Raw genomic sequence first — 19,119 nt, 5'->3', positions numbered from 1 at the left:
AGGTGTGTTAGTAAGGTATGGAGATGTGTTAGTCAGGTATGGAGGTGTGTTAGTCAGGTATGGAGGTGTTTTAGTTAGGTATGGAGGTGTGTTAGTCAGGTATGGAGGTGTGTTAGTTAGGTATGGAGATGTGTTAGTCAGGTATGGAGGTGTGTTAGTCAGGTATGGAGGTGTGTTAGTTAGGTTTGGAGGTGTGTTAGTTAGGTATGGAGGTGTGTTAGTTAGGTATGGAGGTGTGTTAGTAAGGTATGGAGGTGTCTTAGTTAGGTATGGAGGTGTGTTAGTCAGGTATGGAGGTGTGTTAGTCAGGTATGGAGATGTGTTAGTCAGGTATGGAGGTGTGTTAGTCAGGTATGGAGGTGTGTTAGTCAGGTATGGAAGTGTGTTAGTCAGGTATGGAGGTGTGTTAGTCAGGTATGGAGGTGTGTTAGTCAGGTATGGAGGTGTGTTAGTCAGGTATGGAGGTGTGTTAGTTAGGTATGGAGGTGTGTTAGTCAGGTATGGAGGTGTGTTAGTCAGGTATGGAGGTGTGTTAGTCAGGTATGGAGGTGTGTTAGTCAGGTATGGAGGTATGTTAGTCCGGTATGGAGGTGTGTTAGTCAGGTATGGAGGTGTGTTAGTCAGGTATGGAGGTGTGTTAGTCAGGTATGGAGGTGTGTTAGTCAGGTATGGAGGTGTGTTAGTCAGGTATGGAGGTGTGTTAGTCAGGTATGGAGGTGTGTTAGTCAGGTATGGAGGTGTGTTAGTCAGGTATGGAAGTGTGTTAGTCAGGTATGGAGGTGTGTTAGTCAGGTATGGAGGTGTGTTAGTCAGGTATGGAGGTGTGTTAGTTAGGTATGGAGGTGTGTTAGTCAGGTATGGAGGTGTGTTAGTCAGGTATGGAGGTGTGTTAGTCAGGTATGGAGGTGTGTTAGTTAGGTATAGAGGTGTGTTAGTTAGTTAGTTATGGAGGTGTGTTAGTTAGGTATGGAGGTGTGTTAGTCAGGTATGGAGGTGTGATAGTCAGGTATGGAGGTGTGTTAGTCAGGTATGGAGGTGTGTTAGTTAGGTATAGAGGTGTGTTAGTTAGGTATGGAGGTGTGTTAGTCAGTTATGGAGGTGTGTTAGTTAGGTATGGAGGTGTGTTAGTTAGGTATGGAGGTGTGTTAGTTAGGTATGGAGGTGTGTTAGTTAGGTATGGAGGTGTGTTAGTCAGGTATGGAGGTGTGTTATTTAGGTTTGGAGATGTGTTATTTAGGTATGGAGGTGTGTTAGTTAGGTATGGAGGTGTGTTAGTCAGGTATGGGGGTGTGTTAGTTAGGTATGGAGGTGTGTTAGTCAGGTATGGAGGTTTGTTAGTCAGGTATGGAGGTGTGTTAGTCAGGTATGGAGGTGTGTTAGTTAGGTATGGAGGTGTGTAAGTCAGGTATGGAGGTGTGTTAGTCAGGTATGAAGGTGTGTTAGTTAGGTATGGAGATGTGTTAGTCAGGTATGGAGGTGTGTTAGTTAGGTATGGAGGTGTGTTAGTTAGGTATGGAGGTGTGTAAGTCAGGTATGGAGGTTTGTTAGTCAGGTATGGAGGTGTGTTAGTCAGGTATGGAGATGTGTTAGTTAGGTATGGAGGTGTGTTAGTTAGGTTTGGAGGTGTGTTAGTTAGGTATGGAGGTGTGTTAGTCAGGTATGGAGGTGTGTTAGTTAGGTATGGAGGTGTGTTAGTTAGGTATGGATGTGTGTTAGTAAGATATGGTGGTGTGTTAATTAGGTATGGAGGTGTGTTAGTTAGGTATGGAGGTGTGTTAGTGAGGTATGGAGGTGTGTTAGTCAGGTATGGAGGTGTGTTAGTTAGGTATGGAGGTGTGTTAGTCAGGTATGGAGGTGTGTTAGTTAGGTATGGACGTGTGTTAGTCAGGTATGGAGGTGTGTAAGTCAGGTATGGAGGTGTGTTAGTTAGGTATGGAGTTGTGTTAGTCAGGTATGGAGTTGTGTTAGGTATGGAGGTGTGTTAGTCAGGTATGGAGGTGTGTTAGTCAGGTATGGAGTTGTGTCAGGTATGGAGGTGTGTTAGTCAGGTATGGAGGTGTTTTAGTTAGGTATGGAGGTGTGTTAGTTAGGTATGGAGGTGTGTTAGTCAGGTATGGAGGTGTGTTAGTCAGGTATGGAGGTGTGTTAGTTAGGTATGGATGTGTGCTAGTTAGGTATGGAGGTGTGTTAGTCAGGTATGGAGGTGTGTTAGTTAGGTATGGAGGTGTGTTAGTCAGGTATGGGGGTGTGTTAGTTAGGTATGGAAGTGTGTTAGTTAGGTATGGAGGTGTGTTAGTCAGGTATGGCGGTGTGTTAGTCAGGTATGGAGGTGTGTAAGTCAGGTATGGAGGTGTGTTAGTTAGGTATGGAGGTGTGTTAGTTAGGTATGGAGGTGTGTTAGTCAGGTATGGAGGTGTGTTAGTTAGGTATGGAGGTGTGTTAGTTAGGTATGGATGTGTGTTAGTTAGGTATGGAGGTGTGTTAGTTAGGTATGGAGGTGTGTTAGTTAGGTATGGAGGTGTGTTAGTTAGGTATGGAGGTGTGTTAGTTAGGTATGGAGGTGTGTTAGTCAGGTATGGAGGTGTGTTAGTTAGGTATGGATGTGTGCTAGTTAGGTATGGAGGTGTGTTAGTAAGGTATGGAGGTGTGTTAGTCAGGTATAGAGGTGTGTTAGTTAGGTATGGAGGTGTGTTAGTCAGGTATGGCGGTGTGTTAGTCAGGTATCGAGGTGTGTTAGTTAGGTATGGAGGTGTGTTAGTTAGGTATGGAGGTGTGTTAGTTAGGTATGGAGGTGTGTTAGTCAGGTATGGAAGTGTGTTAGTCAGGTATGGGGGGGTGTTAGTCAGGTATGGAGGTGTGTTAGTTAGGTATGGAGGTGTGTTAGTCAGGTATGGAGGTGTGTTAGTTAGGTATGGAGGTGTGTTAGTTAGGTATGGGGCTGTGTTAGTCAGGTATGGAAGTGTGTTAGTCATGTATGGAGGTGTGTTAGTTAGGTATGGAGGTGTGTTAGTCAGGTATGGAGTTGTGTTAGTTAGGTATGGAGGTGTGTTAGTTAGGTATGGAGGTGTGTTAGTCAGGTATGGAGGTGTGTTAGTCAGGTATGGACGTGTGTTAGTTAGGTATGGAGGTGTGTTAGTCATGTATGGAGGTGTGTTAGTCAGGTATGGAGGTGTGTTGGTCAGATATGGAGGTGTGTTAGTTAGGTATAGAGATGTGTTAGTAAGGTATGGAGGTGTGTTAGTCAGGTATGGAGGTGTGTTAGTTAGGTATAGAGATGTGTTAGTTAGGTATGGAGGTGTGTTAGTGTCAGGTATGGATGTGTGTTAGTAAGGTATGGAGGTGTGTTAGTTAGGTATTGATGTGTGTTAGTTAGGTATGGAGGTGTGTTAGTCAGGTATGGAGGTGTGTTAGTCAGGTATGGAGGTGTGTTAGTCAGGTATGGAGGTGTGTTAGTTAGGTATGGAGGTGTGTTAGTCAGGTATGGAGGTGTGTTAGTCATGTATGGAGATGTGTTAGTCAGGTAAGGAGGTGTGTTAATCAGGTATGGAGGTGTGTTAGTCAGGTATGGAGGTGTGTTAGTCAGGTATGGAGGTGTGTTAGTTAGGTATGGAGGTGTGTTAGTCAGGTATGGAGGTGTGTTAGTCAGGTATGGAGGTGTGTTAGTCAGGTATGGAGGTGTGTTAGTCAGGTATGGAGGTGTGTTAGTCAGGTTTGGAGGTGTGTTAGTTAGGTATGGAGGTGTGTCAGTCAGGTATGGAGGGGTGTTAAATGTAGTTAGGCATGGAAGTGTGTTAGTCAGGTATGGAGGTGTGTTAGTCAGGTATGGAGGTGTGTTAGTCAGGTATGGAGGTGTGTTAGTCAGGTATGGAGGTGTGTTAGTTAGGTATGGAGGTGTGTCAGTAAGGTATGGAGGTGTGTTAGTAAGGTATGGAGGTGTGTTAGTTAGGTATAGAAATGTGTTAGTTAGGTATGGAGGTGTGTTAGTTAGGTATGGATGTGTGTTAGTAAGGTATGGAGGTGTGTTAGTTAGGTATGGAGGTGTGTTAGTCAGGTATGGAGGTGTGTTAGTTAGGTATGGATGTGTGTTAGTAAGGTATGGAGGTGTGTTAGGTAGGTATGGATGTGTGTTAGTAAGGTATGGAGGTGTGTTAGTTAGGTATGGAGGTGTGTTAGTTAGGTATGGATGTGTGTAAGTCAGGTATGGAGGTGTGTAAGTAAGGTATAGAGATGTGTTAGTTAGGTATGGATGTGTGTAAGTAAGGTATGGAGATGTGTTAGTTAGGTATGGAGGTGTGTTAGTCAGGTATGGAGGTGTGTTAGTAAGGTATGGAGGTGTGTTAGTTAGGTATGGAGGTGTGTTAGTTAGGTATGGAGGTGTGTTAGTAAGGTATGGAGGTGTGTTAGTCAGGTATGGACGTGTGTTAGTTAGGTATGGAGGTGTGTTAGTCAGGTATGGAGGTGTGTTAGTCAGGTATGGACGTGTGTTAGTTAGGTATGGAGGTGTGTTAGTCATGTATGGAGGTGTGTTAGTTAGGTATGGAGGTGTGTTAGTTAGGTATGGCGGTGTGTTAGTTAGGTATGGAGGTGTGTTAGTTAGGTATGGAGGTGTGTTAGTTAGGTATGGAGGTGTGTTAGTTAGGTATGGATGTGTGTTAGTTAGGTATGGAGGTGTGTTAGTTAGGTATGGAGGTGTGTTAGTAAGGTATGGAGGTGTGTTAGTCAGGTATGGACGTGTGTTAGTTAGGTATGGAGGTGTGTTAGTCAGGTATGGAGGTGTGTTAGTCAGGTATGGACGTGTGTTAGTTAGGTATGGAGGTGTGTTAGTCATGTATGGAGGTGTGTTAGTCAGGTATGGAGGTGTGTTGGTCAGATATGGAGGTGTGTTAGTTAGGTATAGAGATGTGTTAGTAAGGTATGGAGGTGTATTAGTCAGGTATGGAGGTGTGTTAGTAAGGTATGGAGGTGTGTTAGTTAGGTATAGAGATGTGTTAGTTAGGTATGGAGGTGTGTTAGTGTCAGGTATGGATGTGTGTTAGTAAGGTATGGAGGTGTGTTAGTTAGGTATAGAGATGTGTTAGTTAGGTATGGAGGTGTGTTAGTCAGGTATGGATGTGTGTTAGTAAGGTATGGAGGTGTGTTAGTCAGGTATGGAGGTGTGTTAGTCAGGTATGGAGGTGTGTTAGTTAGGTATTGATGTGTGTTAGTTAGGTATGGAGGTGTGTTAGTCAGGTATGCAGGTGTGTTAGTCAGGTATGGAGGTGTGTTAGTCAGGTATGGAGGTGTGTTAGTTAGGTATGGAGGTGTGTTAGTCAGGTATGGAGGTGTGTTAGTCATGTATGGAGATGTGTTAGTCAGGTAAGGAGGTGTGTTAATCAGGTATGGAGGTGTGTTAGTCAGGTATGGAGGTGTGTTAGTCAGGTATGGATGTGTGTAGTTAGGTATGGAGGTGTGTTAGTCAGGTATGCAGGTGTGTTAGTCAGGTATGGAGGTGTGTTAGTCAGGTATGGAGGTGTGTTAGTTAGGTATGGAGGTGTGTTAGTCAGGTATGGAGGTGTGTTAGTTAGGTATGGAGGTGTGTTAGTTAGGTATGGAGGTGTGTTAGTCAGGTATGGAGGTGTGTCAGTAAGGTATGGAGGTGTGTTAGTTAGGTATGGAGGTGTGTTAGTCAGGTATGGAGGTGTGTTAGTCAGGTATGGAGGTGTGTTAGTCAGGTATGGAGGTGTGTTAGTCAGGTATGGAGGTGTGTTAGTTAGGTATGGAGGTGTGTTAGTTAGGTATGGAGGTGTGTTAGTTAGGCATGGAGGTGTGTTAGTTAGGTATGGAGGTGTGTTAGTTAGGTATGGGGGTATGTTAGTCAGGTATGGAGGTGTGTTAGTCAGGTATGGAGGTGTGTTAGTCAGGTATGGAGGTGTGTTAGTCAGGTTTGTAGGTGTGTTAGTTAGGTATGTAGGTGTGTTAGTTAGGTATATAGGTTTGTTAGTTAGGTATGGAGGTGTGTTAGTCAGATATGGAGGTGTGTTAGTTAGGTATAGAGGTGTGTTAGTTAGGTATGGAGGTGTGTTAGTCAGGTATGGCGATGTGTTAGTCAGGTATCGAGGTGTGTTAGTTAGGTATGGAGGTGTGTTAGTTAGGTATGGAGGTGTGTTAGTTAGGTATGGAGGTGTGTTAGTCAGGTATGGAAGTGTGTTAGTCAGGTATGGGGGGGTGTTAGTCAGGTATGGAGGTGTGTTAGTTAGGTATGGAGGTGTGTTAGTCAGGTATGGAGGTGTGTTAGTTAGGTATGGAGGGTGTGTTAGTTAGGTATGGGGCTGTGTTAGTCAGGTATGGAAGTGTGTTAGTCATGTATGGAGGTGTGTTAGTTAGGTATGGAGGTGTGTTAGTCAGGTATGGAGTTGTGTTAGTTAGGTATGGAGGTGTGTTAGTTAGGTATGGAGGTGTGTTAGTCAGGTATGGAGGTGTGTTAGTCAGGTATGGACGTGTGTTAGTTAGGTATGGAGGTGTGTTAGTCATGTATGGAGGTGTGTTAGTCAGGTATGGAGGTGTGTTGGTCAGATATGGAGGTGTGTTAGTTAGGTATAGAGATGTGTTAGTAAGGTATGGAGGTGTGTTAGTCAGGTATGGAGGTGTGTTAGTTAGGTATAGAGATGTGTTAGTTAGGTATGGAGGTGTGTTAGTGTCAGGTATGGATGTGTGTTAGTAAGGTATGGAGGTGTGTTAGTTAGGTATTGATGTGTGTTAGTTAGGTATGGAGGTGTGTTAGTCAGGTATGCAGGTGTGTTAGTCAGGTATGGAGGTGTGTTAGTCAGGTATGGAGGTGTGTTAGTTAGGTATGGAGGTGTGTTAGTCAGGTATGGAGGTGTGTTAGTCATGTATGGAGATGTGTTAGTCAGGTAAGGAGGTGTGTTAATCAGGTATGGAGGTGTGTTAGTCAGGTATGGAGGTGTGTTAGTCAGGTATGGAGGTGTGTTAGTTAGGTATGGAGGTGTGTTAGTCAGGTATGCAGGTGTGTTAGTCAGGTATGGAGGTGTGTTAGTCAGGTATGGAGGTGTGTTAGTCAGGTATGGAGGTGTGTTAGTCAGGTTTGGAGGTGTGTTAGTTAGGTATGGAGGTGTGTCAGTCAGGTATGGAGGGGTGTTAAATGTAGTTAGGCATGGAAGTGTGTTAGTCAGGTATGGAGGTGTGTTAGTCAGGTATGAAGGTGTGTTAGTCAGGTATGGAGGTGTGTTAGTCAGGTATGGAGGTGTGTTAGTTAGGTATGGAGGTGTGTCAGTAAGGTATGGAGGTGTGTTAGTAAGGTATGGAGGTGTGTTAGTTAGGTATAGAAATGTGTTAGTTAGGTATGGAGGTGTGTTAGTTAGGTATGGATGTGTGTTAGTAAGGTATGGAGGTGTGTTAGTTAGGTATGGAGGTGTGTTAGTCAGGTATGGAGGTGTGTTAGTTAGGTATGGATGTGTGTTAGTAAGGTATGGAGGTGTGTTAGGTAGGTATGGATGTGTGTTAGTAAGGTATGGAGGTGTGTTAGTTAGGTATGGAGGTGTGTTAGTTAGGTATGGATGTGTGTAAGTAAGGTATGGAGGTGTGTAAGTAAGGTATAGAGATGTGTTAGTTAGGTATGGATGTGTGTAAGTAAGGTATAGAGATGTGTTAGTTAGGTATGGAGGTGTGTTAGTCAGGTATGGAGGTGTGTTAGTAAGGTATGGAGGTGTGTTAGTTAGGTATGGAGGTGTGTTAGTTAGGTATGGAGGTGTGTTAGTAAGGTATGGAGGTGTGTTAGTCAGGTATGGAGGTGTGTTAGCTAGGTATGGAGGTGTGTTAGTCAGGTATGGAGGTGTGTTAGTCAGGTATGGACGTGTGTTAGTTAGGTATGGAGGTGTGTTAGTCATGTATGGAGGTGTGTTAGTTAGGTATGGAGGTGTGTTAGTTAGGTATGGAGGTGTGTTAGTTAGGTATGGAGGTGTGTTAGTTAGGTATGGAGGTGTGTTAGTTAGGTATGGATGTGTGTTAGTTAGGTATGGAGGTGTGTTAGTTAGGTATGGAGGTGTGTTAGTAAGGTATGGAGGTGTGTTAGTCAGGTATGGACGTGTGTTAGTTAGGTATGGAGGTGTGTTAGTCAGGTATGGAGGTGTGTTAGTCAGGTATGGACGTGTGTTAGTTAGGTATGGAGGTGTGTTAGTCATGTATGGAGGTGTGTTAGTCAGGTATGGAGGTGTGTTGGTCAGATATGGAGGTGTGTTAGTTAGGTATAGAGATGTGTTAGTAAGGTATGGAGGTGTATTAGTCAGGTATGGAGGTGTGTTTAGTAAGGTATGGAGGTGTGTTAGTTAGGTATAGAGATGTGTTAGTTAGGTATGGAGGTGTGTTAGTGTCAGGTATGGATGTGTGTTAGTAAGGTATGGAGGTGTGTTAGTTAGGTATAGAGATGTGTTAGTTAGGTATGGAGGTGTGTTAGTCAGGTATGGATGTGTGTTAGTAAGGTATGGAGGTGTGTTAGTCAGGTATGGAGGTGTGTTAGTCAGGTATGGAGGTGTGTTAGTTAGGTATTGATGTGTGTTAGTTAGGTATGGAGGTGTGTTAGTCAGGTATGCAGGTGTGTTAGTCAGGTATGGAGGTGTGTTAGTCAGGTATGGAGGTGTGTTAGTTAGGTATGGAGGTGTGTTAGTCAGGTATGGAGGTGTGTTAGTCATGTATGGAGATGTGTTAGTCAGGTAAGGAGGTGTGTTAATCAGGTATGGAGGTGTGTTAGTCAGGTATGGAGGTGTGTTAGTCAGGTATGGAGGTGTGTTAGTTAGGTATGGAGGTGTGTTAGTCAGGTATGCAGGTGTGTTAGTCAGGTATGGAGGTGTGTTAGTCAGGTATGGAGGTGTGTTAGTTAGGTATGGAGGTGTGTTAGTCAGGAATGGAGGTGTGTTAGTTAGGTATGGAGGTGTGTTAGTTAGGTATGGAGGTGTGTTAGTCAGGTATGGAGGTGTGTCAGTAAGGTATGGAGGTGTGTTAGTTAGGTATGGAGGTGTGTTAGTCAGGTATGGAGGTGTGTTAGTCAGGTATGGAGGTGTGTTAGTCAGGTATGGAGGTGTGTTAGTCAGGTATGGAGGTGTGTTAGTTAGGCATGGAGGTGTGTTAGTTAGGTATGGAGGTGTGTTAGTTAGGCATGGAGGTGTGTTAGTTAGGTATGGAGGTGTGTTAGTTAGGTATGGGGGTATGTTAGTCAGGTATGGAGGTGTGTTAGTCAGGTATGGAGGTGTGTTAGTCAGGTATGGAGGTGTGTTAGTCAGGTTTGTAGGTGTGTTAGTTAGGTATGTAGGTGTGTTAGTTAGGTATATAGGTTTGTTAGTTAGGTATGGAGGTGTGTTAGTCAGATATGGAGGTGTGTTAGTTAGGTATGGAGATGTGTTAGTTAGGTATGGAGGTGTGTTAGTCAGGTATGGAGGTGTGTTAGTCAGGTATGGAGGTTTGTTAGTTAGGTATGGAGGTGTGTTAGGTAGGTATGGAGGTGTGTTAGTCAGGTATGGAGGTGTGTTAGTTAGGTATGGAGGTGTGTTAGTCAGGTAAGGAGGTGTGTTAATCAGGTATGGAGGTGTGTTAGTCAGGTATGGAGGGGTGTTAGTTAGGCATGGAAGTGTGTTAGTCAAGTATGGAAGTGTGTTAGTTAGGTATGGAGGTGTGTTAGTTAGGTATGGAGGTGTGTTAGTTAGGTATGGAGGTGTGTTAGTCAGGTATGGAGGTTTGTTAGTCAGGTATGGAGGTGTGTTAGTCAGGTATGGAGGGGTGTTAGTTAGGCATGGAAGTGTGTTAGTCAGGTATGGAGGTGTGTTAGTCAGGTATGGAGGGGTGTTAGTTAGGTATGGAAGTGTGTTAGTTAGGTATGGAGGTGTGTTAGTCAGGTATGGAGGTGTGTTAGTTAGGTATGGAGGTGTGTTAGTTAGGTATGGAGGTGTGTTAGTTAGGTATGGAGGTGTGTTAGTCAGGTATTGAGGTGTGTTAGTCAGGTATGGAAGTGTGTTAGTCCGGTATAGAGGTGTTTTAGTCAGGTATGGAGGTGTGTTAGTCAGGTTTGGAGGTGTGTTAGTCAGGTATGGAGGTTTGTTAGTTAGGTATGGAGGTGTGTTAGTCAGGTATGGAGGTGTGTTAGTCAGGTATGGAGGTGTGCTAGTTAGGTATGGAGGTGTGTTCGTCAGGTATGGATGTGTGTTAGTCAGGTATGGAGGTTTGGTAATCAGGTATGGAGATGTGTTAGTAAGGTTTGGAGGTGTGTTAGTTATGTATGGAGGTGTGTTAGTCAGGTATGGAGGTGTGTTAGTCAGGTATGGAGGTGTGTTAGTTAGGTATGGAGGTGTGTTAGGTATGGAGATGTGTTAGTTAGGTATGGAGGTGTGTTAACCAGGTATGGAGGTGTTAGTTAGGTATGGAGGTGTGTTAGTCAGTTATGGAGGTGTGTTAGTTAGGTATGGAGGTGTGTTAGTCAGGTATGGAGGTGTGTTAGTCAGGTATGGAGGTGTGTTAGTAAGGTATGTAGGTGTGTTAGTTAGGTATGGAGGTGTGTTAGTCAGGTATGGAGGTGTGTTAGTTAGGTATGGAGGTGTGTAAGTTAGGTATGGAGGTGTGTTAGTCAGGTATGGAGGTGTGTTAGTCAGGTATGGAGGTGTGTTAGTCAGGTATGGAGGTGTGTTAGTCAGGTATGGAGGTGTGGTCGACAGGTATGGAGGTGTGTTAGTCAGGTATGGAGGTGTGTTAGTCAGGTATGGATGTGTGTTAGTCAGGTTTGGAGGTGTGTTAGTCAGGTTTGGAGGTGTGTTAGTCAGGTATAGAGGTGTGTTAGTCAGGTATGGAGGTGTGTTAGTTAGGCATGGAAGTGTGTTAGTTAGGTATGGAGGTGTGTTAGTCATGTATGGAGGTGTGTTAGTTAGGTATGGAGGTGTGTCGTTGTGTTGAGATGTGTTAGTCAGGTATGGAGGTGTGTCAGTAAGGTATGGAGGTGTGTTAGTTAGGTATGGAGGTGTGTTAGTTAGGTATGGAGGTGTGTTAGTCAGGTATGGAGGTTTGTTAGTCAGGTATGGAGGTGTGTTAGTCAGGTATGGAGGGGTGTTAGTTAGGCATGGAAGTGTGTTAGTCAGGTATGGAGGTGTGTTAGTCAGGTATGGAGGGGTGTTAGTTAGGTATGGAAGTGTGTTAGTTAGGTATGGAGGTGTGTTAGTCAGGTATGGAGGTGTGTTAGTTAGGTATGGAGGTGTGTTAGTTAGGTATGGAGGTGTGTTAGTTAGGTATGGAGGTGTGTTAGTCAGGTATGGAGGTGTGTTAGTCAGGTATGGAAGTGTGTTAGTCCGGTATAGAGGTGTTTTAGTCAGGTATGGAGGTGTGTTAGTCAGGTTTGGAGGTGTGTTAGTCAGGTATGGAGGTTTGTTAGTTAGGTATGGAGGTGTGTTAGTCAGGTATGGAGGTGTGTTAGTCAGGTATGGAGGTGTGCTAGTTAGGTATGGAGGTGTGTTCGTCAGGTATGGATGTGTGTTAGTCAGGTATGGAGGTTTGGTAATCAGGTATGGAGATGTGTTAGTAAGGTTTGGAGGTGTGTTAGTTATGTATGGAGGTGTGTTAGTCAGGTATGGAGGTGTGTTAGTCAGGTATGGAGGTGTGTTAGTTAGGTATGGAGGTGTGTTAGGTATGGAGATGTGTTAGTTAGGTATGGAGGTGTGTTAACCAGGTATGGAGGTGTTAGTTAGGTATGGAGGTGTGTTAGTCAGTTATGGAGGTGTGTTAGTTAGGTATGGAGGTGTGTTAGTCAGGTATGGAGGTGTGTTAGTCAGGTATGGAGGTGTGTTAGTAAGGTATGTAGGTGTGTTAGTTAGGTATGGAGGTGTGTTAGTCAGGTATGGAGGTGTGTTAGTTAGGTATGGAGGTGTGTAAGTTAGGTATGGAGGTGTGTTAGTCAGGTATGGAGGTGTGTTAGTCAGGTATGGAGGTGTGTTAGTCAGGTATGGAGGTGTGTTAGTCAGGTATGGAGGTGTGTTAGTCAGGTATGGAGGTGTGGTCGACAGGTATGGAGGTGTGTTAGTCAGGTATGGAGGTGTGTTAGTCAGGTATGGATGTGTGTTAGTCAGGTTTGGAGGTGTGTTAGTCAGGTTTGGAGGTGTGTTAGTCAGGTATAGAGGTGTGTTAGTCAGGTATGGAGGTGTGTTAGTTAGGCATGGAAGTGTGTTAGTTAGGTATGGAGGTGTGTTAGTCATGTATGGAGGTGTGTTAGTTAGGTATGGAGGTGTGTCGTTGTGTTGAGATGTGTTAGTCAGGTATGGAGGTGTGTCAGTAAGGTATGGAGGTGTGTTAGTTAGGTATGGAGGTGTGTCAGTAAGGTATGGAGGTGTGTTAGTCAGGTATGGAGGTGTGTCAGTAAGGTATGGAAGTGTGTTAGTCAGGTATGGAGGTGTGTCAGTAAGGTATGGAAGTGTGTTAGTCAGGTATGGAGGTGTGTTAGTTAGGTATGGAGGTGTGTTAGTTAGGTATGGAGGTGTGTTAGTTAGGTATGGAGGTGTGTTAGTAAGGTATCCAGGTGTGTTAGTTAGGTATGCAGGTGTGTTAGTCAGGTATGCAGGTGTGTTAGTCAGGTATGCAGGTGTGTTAGTCAGGTATGCAGGTGTGTTAGTCAGGTATGCAGGTGTGTTAGTCAGGTATGCAGGTGTGTTAGTTAGGTATGGAAGTGTGTTAGGTATGGAGGTGTGTTAGTTAGGTATGGAGGTGTGTTAGTAAGGTATGGAGGTGTGTTAGTCAGGTATGGAGGTGTGTTAGTTAGGTATGGATGTGTGTTAGTTAAGTATGGAGGTGTGTTAGTTAGGTATGGAGGTGTGTTAGTCAGGTTTGGAGGTGTGTTAGTCAGGTATGGAGGTGTGTTAGTTAGGTATGGATGTGTGTTAGTTAGGTATGGAGGTGTGTTAGTTAGGTATGGAGGTGTGTCAGTAAGGTATGGAGGTGTGTTAGTCAGGTATGGAGGTGTGTTTGTCAGGTATGGAGGTGTGTTAGTTAGGTATGGAGGTGTGTTAGTCAGGTATGGAGGTGTGTTAGTCAGGTATGGGGTTGTGTTAGTCAGGTATGGAGGTGTGTTAGTTAGGTATGGAAGTGTGTTAGTCAGGTATGGAGGTGTGTTAGTCAGATATAGAGGTTTGTTAGTCAGGTATGGAGGTGTGTTAGTCAGGTATGGAGGTGTGTTAGTCAGGTATGGAGGTGTGTTAGTTAGGTATGGAGGTGTGTTAGTTAGGTATGGAGGTGTGCTTGTTAGGTATGGAGGTGTGTTAGTTAGGTATGGAGGTGTGTTAGTTAGGTATGGAGGTGTGTTAGTCAGGTATGGAGGTGTGTTAGTTAGGTTTGGAGCTGTGCTAGTAAGGTATGGAGGTGTGTTAGTTAGGTATTGAGGTGTGTTAGTAAGGTTTCGAGGTACACATCTTAACTGTGCCGCCACATAATGTTGATTGCTATTAGGATATCGAAAACCCTTATTGAAAAGAGATAAACGAAAATGCGTATTTATATTTAAAGCCATGTTAACAATCATGCCAATATTTATGATATGATACTAAACAATGTTCAACAATTACGTTCATGTATATGTATATTGTTTGCAGACTCCAAGAATTCCTCCGAAAGTACGTGAGCAAGGACGCCGTTGAAATAATATCCAATGTACTCAAATATTCGTTACACAATGTAACCGCCGCATCAGAATTACCATTTACACCAGACAATGAGACTTTACCTGTATACGACATGTTAACGATATCAGGAGGCATGCAACGACTGCCAGAACAGTTAGTGAAGAAATTCCTGTCTGTCAGCATGTAAGTAATCAATAGGAAGCTATCAGGTAGTATCATTATCATGACAGTTTATCTTTAAATAATCCGTTATTTGTTAAAATGTAGTGTAGTTATCGTGACAGCTTACATTTAAATAATTCGTTATTTGTTACAATGTAGTGTCGTTATTGTGACAGCTTACTTTTAAATAATCCGTTATTTGTTACAATGTAGTGTCGTTATCATGACAGCTTACCTTTACATTATCCGTTATTTGTTACAATGTAGTGTCGTTATCGTGACAGCTTACATTTAAATAATTCGTTATTTGTTACAATGTAGTGTCGTTATCGTGACAGATTACCTTTAAATAATCCGTTATTTGTTACAATGTAGTCTCCTTATCGTGACAGCTTACCTTTAAATAATCCGTTATTTGTTACAATGTAGTCTAGTTATCGTGACAGCTTACCTTTAAATAATTCGTTATTTGTTACAATACAGTGTCGTTATTGTGACAGCTTACCTTTAAATAATTCGTTATTTGTTACAATGTAGTTTCCTTATCGTAACAGCTTACCTCTAAATAATCCGTTATTTTTTACAATGTAGTGTAGTTATCGTGACAGCTTACCTTTAAATAATTCGTTATTTGTTACAATGTAGTGTCGTTATCGTGACAGATTACCTTTAAATAATCCGTTATTTGTTACAATGTAGTCTCCTTATCGTGACAGCTTACCTTTAAATAATCCGTTATTTGTTACAATGTAGTCTAGTTATCGTGACAGCTTACCTTTAAATAATTCGTTATTTGTTACAATACAGTGTCGTTATTGTGACAGCTTACCTTTAAATAATTCGTTATTTGTTACAATGTAGTTTCCTTATCGTAACAGCTTACCTCTAAATAATCCGTTATTTTTTACAATGTAGTGTAGTTATCGTGACAGCTTACCTTTAAATAATTCGTTATTTGTTACAATGTAGTGTCGTTATCGTGACAGCTTACCTCTAAATAATCCGTTATTTGTTACAATGTAGTGTCGTTATCGTGACAGCTTACCTTTAAATTATTCGTTATTTGTTACAATGTAGTGTCGTTATCGTGACAGCTTACCTCTAAATAATCCGTTATTTGTTACAATGTAGTGTCGTTATTGTGACAGATTACCTTTAAATTATCCGTTATTTGTTACAATATAGTGTCGTTATTGTGACAGCTTACCTTTAAATAATCCGTTATTTGTTACAATGTAGTGTAGTTATCGTGACAGCTTACATTTAAATAATTCGTTATTTGTTACAATGTAGTGTCGTTATTGTGACAGCTTACCTTTAAATAATTCGTTATTTGTTACAATGTAGTGTCGTTATTGTGACAGCTTACCTTCAATCATCCGTTATTTGTAACGGTGTTAAATGGCAATCAAATTACACTGATAAAATAGTGCTGAGGAGGATACCGATTGAGCCTCTGATGTCTCTTATTTTTTCAATACACTTTATACATTAAAGTACGATTTTATTTTCTGATTTCATAATTATATTTCTGGTGTATCCACAGCAAACACAGTCTCCATACGAATCACCAGCTGGTCAGTATCGCCAGACAGCCTAGAGGTAGCTATACACTGAGACTCCTTAGGACTGTCACGCTGGACGGGACAACAAGTCCCACTGACGAGTCTATAACGGTGTGTAGTCGCCGGGTAGTACTGGCCATTCCAACACCAGCCTTGCTTAAGGTCAACTGGGAGGTGTTACAAAGGCCACATATTCGTTCACAATTGGAAGCTGTGAACTATCATATTGCTGTGAAATTGTATTTGGTGTACGATTTCCCTTGGTGGAAAAAATACCTCTGTAACGTCCATTCATACTCTGGGAGTTTTAATTCACATAATTATATCAGGTCAACGACTGGAATCTCTAGTTACTGTGATGGTAGATATCAGGGAGGGGATGGTCCTGCACTATTTTCAGACCTTCCCCTGGATATGACGCTTGATTTCGGCGTTTCCATCAAGACTGGTAAGGCTGTGTTGTTGGCTGCATTTTCAATACATGATATCTGGACAGATTTACAGAAACTCGGAGAACCACTAACACAGGGCTACCATAGCGTGTCGACGGAAGTAGTCCGCCACGCCCATATATACCTGTCAAAGCTGTACAATCTGTCAGTACACGAGATTCCCACTCCAACGGATGGGGTAATATTTAACTGGGACGAATCCCCATATGTTAGCCCATTTCATTTCGTGAAAGCAGGCGTAGATTGGAAAGCAGTTTGGAACACCATTAGTAAGCTATCGGAGACTGATGACGTCATTATAACTTCCGGGTCCTACTCGAAACACATGTCTGACACGTGGTCCGAATACTGTCTAGAATCGATTGATGAAATGCTTAATAGTAAGTTTTGATTGAAACAACATCAAATTATTCCTATATATTATATTGATATTGCAATAAAAAAGTCATGCCTCATTAAAAGATGAAAAATGTATAGATCATCTGTTGCCTGTTGTTGGATCCCTTGTTTTAATACAATGACTGTGTCGCGATGCTAAAATGACCTTGACTTATTTGTTTGGAAAGATTGCGAGTGGTGGGCTCAATTGTGACGATCTCTTCATCATGTCCTTTCTATTGTATAGAGATGAAGTGTTACAACTGATAGGGAATATTAAATTATGGTGACAGTATAAGGTACTATGATGACAGTATAAGGTACTATGATGACAGTATAAGGTACTATGGTGACAGTATAAGGTACTATGATGACAGTATAAGGTACTATAGTGACGGTATAATGTACTATGGTGACAGTATAAGGTACTATGGTGACAGTATAAGGTACTATGATGGTGTATAAGGTACTATGATGACAGTATAAGGTATTATGGGGACAGTATAAGGTACTATAGTGACAGTATAAGGTAACTATGGTGACAGTATAAGGTAACTATGGTGACAGTATAAGGTGACAGTATAAGGTAACTATGGTGACAATATCAGGTAACTATGGTGACGATATCAGGTGACTATGGTGACGGGTATAAGGCGATGTAAGTAACTATGGTGACTATGTATATAACGTATCTATGTTGACGGATATAAGGTAAGTATGGTGGCGATATAAGGTAACTATGGTGACTATGTGAGGTAATTATGGTGAGGGATATAATGCAAGTATGATGACGATTAGAGGGTAACTATGGTGACGATATAAGGTAACTATGGTGACGATATCAGGTGACTATGGTGACGGGTATAAGGCGATGTAAGGTGACTTTATAACGTTACTATGGTGGCGATATAAGGTAACTATGGTGATGATATAAGGTAACTATAGTGACGATGTGAGGTAACTATGGTGACGATGTGAGGGTAACTATGGTGACGATGTGAGGTAATTATGGTGACGATGTGAGGTAACTATGGTGACGATGTGAGGTAACTATAGTGACGATGTGAGGTAATTATGGTGACGGATAAAAGGTAAGTATAGTGACGATGTGAGGTAACTATGGTGACGATGTGAGGTAACTATGGTGACGATATAAGGTAACTATGGTGACGATGTGAGGTAACTATGGTGACGATGTGAGGTAACTATGGTGACGATATAAGGTAACTATGGTTGCGATGTGATGTAACTATGGTGACGGATAAAAGGTAAGTATGGTGACGATTATAGGGTAACTATGGTGGCAGATATTGGGTAACTATGGTGACGATATAAGGTAACTATGGTGACGGATAATCGGATTTATATCAATATTACATGGATCGTGTTTATTCAAAAGAACATGTGAAGAAAAATTGCGCCAGCTTGACGGCGGAGAGTTCTTCCCGTCAAAACGCGGTCCCCGACATTACTACACACTATGATGCTAATGTTGTAACGAAAAACGGTTACAATTTTTGCCAGTGCTTTCAAGCATACTGAAATTAAATACTGATGTATGAGTTGCTATATAGTTGTTCATATAAAGCTAGGAGAACCAATCGACATTGAAATAGTTTTAATGTATGTTTGTTCGTATGTAGATATAACTCAAAGCTCGGAGTATACTCTAGCGGTTTATGATGTGAGCACACTCCTGGTGTTTTGTTTTATAGCTGTTCGGTGTTTACGTTTGTGTTATAGCTCCATAGCAAAAATAAGATAAATTCAAGTCAGCCCTTATAATTAAATCTATCGTATACAATCCCTGTGGTAATCTGATTTTATTGACGAACTACTTTCACTTTTATTATATTGCTCCGCTGTATCAGCCAATCAAAGACGGCGTTTTGTCACGTTATGGGCTGATTAGATAAATTTGTATCCCGAAAATGCCTGTTACAAGCATGGTCAAATTATAAGATACTGACACCAAACCATATTTAGATGCTTTATTTGTTATTTAATCATGACAGTAACCTCTCTGTTTATATGAGGTGCCTGCTGGACCATTGACATAGCGGTACCTATATCACGCTCATAGACTGTCGACAAATTTATAGAAAACTGTGGACACAATCACCGGTCTACAACCGTTTGAAAATACATTTATATTTGCACTGTTGAATATATTGTTCATGAAAATATTCTACTTGTACCATATACATACATATAAAATGGTTCTTATTTTACTAAATATATAACAATTGAATGCAATTCTTCGTTCTAGAAGCCTACAGTATGAAACTCACACATACTTAATGAGACCTGTTAAAATGTTACCCAAAATCTGGGTAGCATCACCACAAATGAGTGACGATATAGAATATAGAGTAAAGAATCAATGTTTCCATCTCATTTCATTCGTACCAAATGTCAACCAAAAGGATCCCTCAGGCAGGATGTCTTATGTTAACAATAAACAAGGGAGTTGTTCGTATTATATAATGTAAACCTGATTTTTCTATTGTACATACGGATTATATCAAACCAAATTCAAGGCCATTTCAAGGCTTTTTCAATGTCTCCATTAAATATCCAAGGCCCATTTTACCCGTCATATAAGTCATCTTGAGAGGGAACAAGAAAGCATCTAAAAACTATCCACTTGCTTCAAGATAAGACTAAATCACATTAACGTATTGTTATGTAACACAAATCGCAAGTAGTTTTATCGAAATATCACTTTAGTAATAAGTATATAGAATGTCAGCTTGTCATGTAGAATTTCCATTTACGTATAATAAAATGACTTATATTTGCTCATAAAAACACTCTGATAAAAGTGACCAATTAAAAACTCTGAGACAAATGATATATTAATTAACTCTAATGTAAAATTCTCAATTAAAATACTCGGATGACTATGACCAATTGCATAGATAATCA

At 41.7% G+C, this 19,119-nt stretch overlaps 1 protein-coding gene across 1 annotated transcript; it reads left to right on the top strand.

The window, feature by feature from the left end:
- Positions 1-13,355: 13,355 nt before the first annotated feature.
- Positions 13,356-16,507, top strand: LOC117341181 (achacin-like). The gene is made up of 2 exons (XM_033903026.1): positions 13,356-13,817; positions 15,343-16,507. Exons 1-2 carry the CDS (start codon positions 13,582-13,584, stop codon positions 16,202-16,204), a joined length of 1,098 nt encoding a protein of 365 aa, XP_033758917.1. The 5' UTR covers positions 13,356-13,581; the 3' UTR covers positions 16,205-16,507.
- The last annotated feature ends 2,612 nt before the right edge of the window (positions 16,508-19,119 follow it).

Source organism: Pecten maximus, chromosome 13, assembly GCF_902652985.1.
Source record: "Pecten maximus chromosome 13, xPecMax1.1, whole genome shotgun sequence".
NCBI classification, from domain to species: Eukaryota; Metazoa; Mollusca; class Bivalvia; order Pectinida; family Pectinidae; genus Pecten; species Pecten maximus.
This window is presented reverse-complemented; position numbering and strand designations above follow the sequence as displayed.